Here is an 8,881-nt window from a genome sequence, read left to right on the forward strand (position 1 = left end):
ACCTTGCTGGGGTTGTTTGCCCCCAGTACTCTTTCCTGCCATGGCAGGGGGTCGGACTAGATGATCTGCTAAGGTCCCTTCCGACCCTAGAAACTATGAAACCCCTTCTGCAAGGCCCTGGGCAGCAGTTAGAAGGGCTGGGTTCAAATTTAGGGGTTTAATGCCAACCATAGTAAAATAGTTTGGTCATCAGTAAAAAGTTTGCAGATTGTCATTATATTTTCTTGGGTTGGCAACTCTTACTTGACTGCAACAATGGCTTTTTACCTTCCCCCAACTCCAGGGGTCCTCTACTCACCCCACACCCTAATGCCTCCAACTGCACCCCCACACCATACTACCCCCTGCCCAGCCCAGCCCCCAACCTGATTCCCACCCTGGATCCCAACCTACTCTCTCCCTACACCCCTCCAGCCCTGTCCTAGCTAACAACTCCCTTCCTTTCCTACCCAGTCCAGAGCCACACAGCCCTGCATACCTTTGAGGTGACCACTGAGCAGCCATTACAGGAAAGAGATAGCCAGGACTAAGACCAACAGTAAATAGCTGGGGTGGGAGCAAAAGAAAAGGGGCTTACAGTTCCCTGCAAGACACTGAGCTGTGCTCAAACACCAGGTGACACTGCTCTGCTCAGTCTGTCCATCAACAGTTGAATCTAACCTTATTCCAACTAAGACAACAGATCCTCAAATGACTTATTTCTTAGCTTTTTACAGATGGTTCAATTTTTTAAAATTGAAATAAAGTGATTATAATGATCTCTTCTAGCCTACAATCTAAGATTATCTATAAACTGCTTATTATACTAGAACTGTTTGCAGTGACTTTCTTTCTTTCTTGTTCCTGGTCCACAGGCATACCTACCATCATACACCTAAGAACTTACTGTCCTTATCGGTTTTTCTGAACAGGAAGATCTATAAAGCCTGTGAAAGGGTGCATGTGTGAAAACCAGAATGCCTGTTTCATAATCGAGTGCTTAAAGCTGTATGCTCACTGGCTGGCAACTACGACTCGAATAGAAATGATTCTGCAAATGTTGAGCACATTACTGACAAATTAGGCCAAGGGCAGTGCTGTTCACAGAAATGAGAACGACTGCTCACTTCCAAAGGGGAAAAATAAAATCAATTATCCTTTGATGCATGTCCTTTGTAAAAGTTTAAGAACTGGAAAGCCAATCACGGAAATGCAACTCAAAGAGGGAGAGAGAAAAAAGAATCTGCCTTCAAGCCTCAGCAGAACCCTGCTGCTGCTGTCTGACATAGACTTTCCATGCATACATCTCTCATGTTACTTTTTACATTAGATCTTAAAAAAAATTAAGTTCAAGCAAAGTTTCACAGGAATCAGGGTAACAGTTACAGCAGGATAAGGCATCTTCACCTGCTGGGAAAGAAAACCATCCTGTTAAAACCAAAGGACAAATCCCTCTGCATGTGTCACAATGAGAGTCTCCAGACTCGCAAGTATATTTTTAGTGATTTTATTTATACAGGCTGTAAGCCACAGACACAACATATTTTAAAAAAAACAGTATATACACACCAGCCCTCACTGCCCTCCTTGTGTACATGAGCAGATTTTAAAAATGAAACCATTCTTCAGGGAACTAATGTTTTCCTACAGAATTAGAATTAAGTACAAATCAAATCAGTCACCCCTGCTCTAGTCATTTCAACAGTATCTTAATAAATACCCCAACTTGGGGAAAAACTATTAAAAGTTTGGCTCTTTCCAGACATGGAGCCAAAGTCACTACATTTTAGCGCTGACAAGGCAGGTCTGACTAAGAACCTGTTTGCAACAAAAAGGAAAAACAAGTTTATATACACTTTCAACATGACACAGCACATGTTGGACAGTCATTATGCAATTCAATTTTAATAAAAACTGATTCCAGCATGTCTTTGTTGAAATCCACTTTTTCACCTTAGGGGAGTACTGTGTATAAAAAAAAGAGTAGTTCTGACATCACCTCACATTGTTTGAAGAAATAAAACACACAAAACTTTGTATAGAAAAAGTCTGTCTGTAACATCTGTAACCATTTAGGTTCACAGACTGAACTGTGCTGCAGAGTAGATGTGGTTAATTACCATTTGATATACTAGCCCTCAGTGCACAGGAGACAGTGATGAAAGATAAGACTCGCAGTCTGACCTGTACCATCGCCCAACTACAACAAATGCTTTGGTTGGGTTTCCGAGGATCTCTTCCGCCTGAAATATTTGTGCAAAGCCACAGATACTAAATATCCCCTCACAGATGGCTGGGGCAGTTTTTCATTTTGAATAAGGGACAAACACTTACAATGAACAAGAAAATGTGCAAGTTAAGGAGACTGAGCATGAGTGGTAAAGCCTACCAAAAAGACTTGCGGAGCAGTGACAAGAGCATTAGTTGATATCAATCCCTCTTCAGAGCAGCTAGAAACCAAAGAAATTCCTGCATTTGAACATCCAGTCTCATAGAAGAACAGTTGCTCTTCAGACCATTGCCTCATTTCTAAGCTCTGATGCTTAGTGCCCAGATTTGAGAGCCTTCAGTTTTCAAATCCTTGGAAGTGAGAAGATTGAAGTTCTGTAGAGTTACTTCTGAAGTGGATACAATATGGTGGAGTGAGCTAGGAGATTAAAAGTGGCCCATGAAACTGTACCATCTGAGGGGCTGATGGCATGAATCAGTGACATCTAGAGCTTTTGTCCTCAGTGAAAATACTGGCAGTGTGAAAAGGAAATGAAACAAAGCATGACCTAGCTATGAGCTCAACTGCATATGCCCTGAAGAGGAGATTTTCAACACTGACAGAATCTCAGGTGTCACAAGGACTCTGCCAACAGCAGCCCGTACCAGAAGCAGGCTCATCGACGCCTGAATGCACGTGAGATCCTCCATGCATTGGGCTCCTCATAACGATTGTACAAGGGCTCCAGCCGCTGCTGCTTCTTCTGTTTGCTCAGCTTAGTGGGATCGGAGACCTTGAAGAAAGCTGGTGCAAATTCCACCAGCCAGCGTGGATCAATGGTGGTCACTTCACGCATATACTCTTTTGTGGTCAGCACCAGTTCATGATACACCACCCTGTAGGGAGAGAAGGCAGCACTGATGCCAGATGAAGAGGAAATACACACTTCCTAACAGAAAGAGGGTCCCTTAGATTTCATCAGCTATGGCAAAGGGAGTAGTCCAAGCCCTGTCCTCCTGAGCCTAGAACTCAACATCTTCCTCTACACAGTCATCAACCTAAAAAAGCCATTCCCTGCAAAAAAAAACAAAACAAAACAAAAAACAAAAAACAAACAAAAACAAAAAAAAGCCCTTTTCTCCCTTCTACTTTTGCTGCAGTACAGACCTGCTTGGTTCCAATTAAGGAGCCCCACTGTCTACTCTACGCTACAGGGCAGATTTACAGTAGGAAAGCTGAAAGCATGGCAAGGCAAGACTCTGGTCCTTGCCTTGCTTCCCAATAATCATAGCATTCAATTTGCCTCCAAGCCTGTCAAAAGCTGCCCAGAAGCCTATTTCAAAGATGGATCAGAACCTGTCCTTCACACTCTGTTCTCATTGCATTCTGTAACTTTGATATCAAAAGCCCATGTTTTGGTCTGTTTTATGAATGATCCATGCCCAAGGACTTTTTAGCTCTGAAATACACACTGAAACTCAGAATAAGGTATCGCAGCTTTCCTTACCATTCTGGCTGTCGGTTGAAGAGAGCACTAGACGGGTGAATATAGACCACCTGCTGGTCAATGAGAGTCCGGTAGCCTTCCTGGGGATCCTTCTTTGCTGCATTTCGGAAGAAACCACTACAGATTGCTTTCTGGACTCGAACTGTTGCCTTTCCACAGGATACCACATCCAGCTTGTGTCTGCCAGGCAAGAACCAAAAGGAAAGAATTTAGAGGCCTTCCCAGTTTGGTGCACAAAAGATGCACACAAAAATGCCAAAATTCTGAGTTGCACTTGGGTGCAGTGGTACAAGAATTCCAAGAGGGAACCAGATCTTGTTCTCTACTGGATTTTCTCACCTGTCCATGATTCCCAGCATTTGTTTACGGATATCCTGTGCCCTCCGCAAAGACCGAGCCTGGATAAAATTCTCATAGCACCAGGGGTTCGAAAACTTATTATTCTTCCAAGAGTTGTAAACAGCCAGCAGGGTGAGATGGTCGCCTTCTGTCTGATGAAACTTGGCTTTCTTCTGGTCAGCAAGCGCTTGTTTGTCCTAATACACAAAACATGCTTCTATCATACACCTAAAATTCTTATGGAGATAGTACTATATACAGCCAAAAGAGAAACCCTGGTTCTTCTTTAGAAACTCACGTTGCATGTTCCTGCTTATTACTGAAATGGATCATGGAAGGCTCGGGACAGTGCACAGCATCCTGATTTGTAGGGCGCGTCCCCATGAGGGGGAACATGCACATATTTGTGCTACTGCTAGTTGTTCCCTGGCAAGCCCCTGTATGTGTGCTCTGGTGCACAGCAAATTGCCCCGGGTAGGATAGGGAACGGGTTTTTTTTTGACACTTGGATCTTCCAGTGTCAAAAAAGCCCACCACACTGCTAATTAGCAGCATAGTGAACATGTGAATGAGCAGCGTGTGCAATTTGTGGCACCGCAAACTGCATGTGTGTGCTCATGGGGACATGCCCATAAAGGGAAAAATATACAGAGCAGCAAGACACTGAAGATCTAATTCAACCCCACAATTCACCAACTAAGCCCTCATTCCCACCACGGTTGCGGCAGACATGTACGACATTACTGTTTTGCAACAAAGCATTAAACTGGAGAAGATTCTCACTGCTGCTGCCTGAGAACAGACTCACTGGATCTTGCCTTGGCATATGGTAAAATATTTAAAGTCACAGGACTAAATGCCAATGGGCCACTGCAATAAAGAAACAGAGAGAAGTCTGCTGTACAGCAGATCTGTTACAAGTGGCGATGCACCGATAAAGATTTTTTGGGCCAATACCAATGGCTGATTATTAATGAGCCGTATCGGCTGATACCGATCCGACTGCCAATATGCAGCCCGGCAGCTTGGAGAGCAGCATCAGTCTAGTAAGTCTGTTGGCGGGAAAGGGGCATGAGGGAGGGAACGGTAGTAGGGGGGCAGATCAGGGCCCCCACGATGGGGAAGGGAATGGAGCTGGGATGGCAGGGACAGGCACTGCACAGCCAGGGAGGGGAGGGGCAAAGTGCAGGATGGAGCCATGGCTCATGTGGGGGGTGCAAATGGCTGGGGAGGAGGGGCAGTTCCTGCCACTGTATGCACCCCGGGGGGAGGCATAAGGGTCATGTGCCCCCCAGATTTGTGCGCAGGGCGAGGTTAAGCTGCCCACTTGGAACCAGGGGCAGTGCCAGGCTCTTCCTGGCGGGGGGGGTGGGGCTGGGCCGGGGCTCCACTCGGGGCAGACAGTAGCAGCACTGGCTGCACCAGCACCAGCTGCACTTCTGGCTACACGCATGCTGCGGCTGCGTGCATGCACGTGGCATTTATCGGCCACATCAGCCAAAAAAAGCCAATTACCAATAATGTCAATTTTCCTTTTATCGGTGCCGACACAAAATGGACTAATGTACCACTGCATCTCTAATAACAAGCACAGCCCACTGAAGAGTCAAGGTTTATGACTAAAACCATTTCTGTTTGTCTGAAAGAAAAGGGTTCCTCTGACAGAACTCTGAGAATTTTAACACGGACAAGTGCAGGGTGCTGCACTTGGGCAGTAGGAACCAGCAGCACACTTACACAATGGGGAACTCCTTACTCGAGAGCACGGAGGCAGAAAGGGATCTTGGAGTCATTATTGACTCCAAGATGAACATGGGCCGACAATGCGAGGTCATGGTTGGCAGGGCTAACCGGACCTTGTCGTGCATCCACAGGTGCATCTCGAGTAGAGCCAAGGAGGTGATCCTCCCCCTCTACGCGACGCTGGTCAGGCCACAGCTGGAGTATTGTGTCCAGTTCTGTGCGCCCCATTTCAAGAGGGATGTGGACAATATGGAGAGGGTCCAGAGGAGGGCCACCCGCATGATCCGGGGACAACAGGGCAGACCCTACAGTGAGAGACTGCGGGACCTGAACCTATTCAGCCTCCACAAGAGAAGGCTGAGGGGGGACCTGGTGACCGTCTATAGACTCACTAGGGGGGACCAGAAGGGTTTGGGGGAGACGCTGTTTCCCCTAGCGCCCGCTGGCATAACAAGGAGTAATGGGCACAAGTTGATGGAGAGGAGGTATAGATTGGACATCCACAAAAACTACTTCACAGTTAGGGCGGCTAGGAGCTGGAACCAACTTCCAAGGGAAGTGGTGCTGGCCCCTACCCTGGGGGTCTTTAAGAAGAGGCTGGATGCCTACCTGGCTGGACTCATTTGAGTCCCGTTTCTTTTTGGGGTTTTTTGTTGTTCTCCCGCCCTGGCGGGGGGTCGGGCTAGAAGATCTACTAGGTCCCTTCCGACCCTTAATCTATGAATCTATGAATCTATGAATAACTGCAAACAGAGAATGACTGACTTTAAACTGTGTTTAAATTTATCAAAAGGAAGGAGAGAACAGGGCACAAAGCCTCTAATTTGCTTTTCTGGACAAGAAGGACAGCTAACATCCACAGTTTAGGACACATAACCAACAGATATATCAGATGTATATTACGGGCACAGACAGAAGTGACAATTTTTACCCGATGTAGCCACAGAAAGCAATCTATAGCCATGACCAAATACAAATGCACAGCAGCAGACAGCTTAAAAAATAACCGATTGGGTGAAAATCTGAACCCTCACGGGATGAGGGGTCAGATGAAGGTGTTTCAAAACAGTGTCTTCTGTAACTTCTGTCTGTGCTGCCTCCCAGCCTGTCACCCATTTCAGAATGGGGGAGGGGGGCGGGGAGGGCCAGAAGGGAGCAGACAGAGTTCGGTCTGGTGGTGGGAAGTCTCCAATTCTTTCACCCCACCCTCCAGCACTGGCTGGGGAACCCCTAGAATGAGCTCCCTCTGCTCCTCTTCCCCCTTCCCAGTCTGAAAATGGGAGCAGACTGGGAAGGAGAAGGGGGTGTTGCTAGGGTAAACCAGTGAACTTCTGTCTGTTCCAGGGGATCGCTGTAACTCAGAACACTTCCTGCAGTGTCCTCAGTTACAGCAGGAAGCTACACTTCTGTCTGTACACTATGTGACCCAATGAACCCTTTAATTATGGTCTTGTCTGAGGGAATATGCGCCTCCCATTTCCTCTGATGCATTCTACAAGTATGACAACTAGACTACTATTTCCTACTATGCACCGAGGCCTTGCCGTTACACATAATATACACCTGAATTCCTTACCTTTGGTCTGTAGAACACATTCTGTACAGACAGCATAGAGACTATAGTTAACATTTCCTCACTGCAGCCCAAATGTACAGACATGATCAACATCTTGCATAACATTGGCTCCAAAGGAAACTCTGCCATCTGCAGAAATAAAATAAAAAAAAAAAATCTCTCTTCAGTGGCAACACAGAAAGGCTCAGACAGGCCTCACAGTCTTAGATTGAGATAAGTCTGGCCTATTTTCTGAGATTCTAACTAAAGCTTAATGGGAAAAGACTAGCCCTTCAGTGTTTCCCTAGCATGACAATACCCTTTACTTCCCACAGAGTATATGGCCCTGGCCATATACACCAGCACAAGTATAGCCCAAACCCTACAGGAGACTTCTAGTAGCTGACATGAAACACTATGTCATCACAGTGACAAGCTACAGCAACGTAATTTGTTGTTATGTCAACAAAGTCAGTGAGCACAAACCGTGACACCAACGCTATGTCGCTGTAGCTCAATGCTACGGCGATGCTCCATCTAAAAACAACCATGTGCCATTGGGACTGTGCAGTACCAAATGCAGTCGGGGTATGAGTACACACCCTGATAAAATTAAATTAATTTATAATAGAAAAGGGCACCTGCCCCCTAGGAGGCAGAAGATACATTACTTATTACTACTTTGCAGTAAAAACTGATTGCTAGACAGAAATATGGGTATGGACCCACTTACAAATTACCAGATCATGGTAGGGAGAAACAAAAAGATTTGAGAAGTGACAGGGCCAGGCCTCTCAATGGACAGTTCCAGCCAAGATGGCTTAAGATTTAACATACTCTGCGCCCAAGTCGAGTGAGTAGTCCCTCATCGTCCAGAGCTCCCAAGGTATATAGCTGTTCCATGGCGGTGATTAAGGTTTCCATTGGGGGAGCATCCATAAAGTCAAAGGAGAGCAGATCATTGATCCCCATAGCCTGAAAGAAAGCATGAGGTTAAGAGGGACAAGAAAAGAAAAAGGAAACTAGGTTTGGTATACACAGATATAAGAGTGTCAAAACATGTTTCAAGAGCCAAAACCAAAGTCAAAGGGGGTAACCAAGGAGCTCTTGCCCAAGAGTCTTGCCTTTATCTCCAATGTAACTACACATGCACAACGGGCAAGTTAGTCATTCCATCCCTCAGCGTAAAGTTCTGGTAAATATAAGTAGCAAACAATCCAGAACCAGTCCAGGTAGATGGGTTTGGCAACCTGGTAGTTGTTTGCTTGCCATCTATTACTTTTGCCTCTTGGTCAGACACCGAAATAATTGCAGCTCACAGACCATATGGTCTTTTCTGCTGCTCCAAAATGTCTGGGATCTAGAAGGTACATACCTTTGAATAAGACATACCCAAACAGAGATTGTGTTAATGCTGTGAAGCAGTGCCTAAGAAATGCTACTGTATTTTATTAAAAGGCTTGGTTTACTAGTTCAAATATTTCTCCATGCTGCTATGACTTCTAGCAGCTTGCATTTCTACAATTTCAAACAAATCAGGTTTTTCCAA

The 8,881-nt window shown here is 45.7% G+C and overlaps 1 protein-coding gene across 1 annotated transcript in view; it reads right to left on the reverse strand.

The window, feature by feature from the left end:
* Window positions 1-1,470: 1,470 nt before the first annotated feature.
* Window positions 1,471-8,881, reverse strand: part of DHX8 (DEAH-box helicase 8) — a 37,701-nt gene continuing 30,290 nt past the window's right edge. The window contains exons 21-23 of the mRNA XM_019523641.1: window positions 4,035-4,231; window positions 3,696-3,875; window positions 1,471-3,084 (exon numbers count right to left, since the gene is read on the reverse strand). Coding sequence (XP_019379186.1) covers window positions 2,865-3,084; window positions 3,696-3,875; window positions 4,035-4,231 — 597 coding nt within the window. The 3' untranslated portion in view covers window positions 1,471-2,864. The remainder of the gene's footprint in view (window positions 3,085-3,695; window positions 3,876-4,034; window positions 4,232-8,881) is intronic.

Source organism: Gavialis gangeticus, unplaced genomic scaffold (genome assembly GCF_001723915.1).
Source record: "Gavialis gangeticus isolate Ggan-Ray unplaced genomic scaffold, GavGan_comp1, whole genome shotgun sequence".
In the NCBI taxonomy this organism is placed as follows: Eukaryota; Metazoa; Chordata; order Crocodylia; family Gavialidae; genus Gavialis; species Gavialis gangeticus.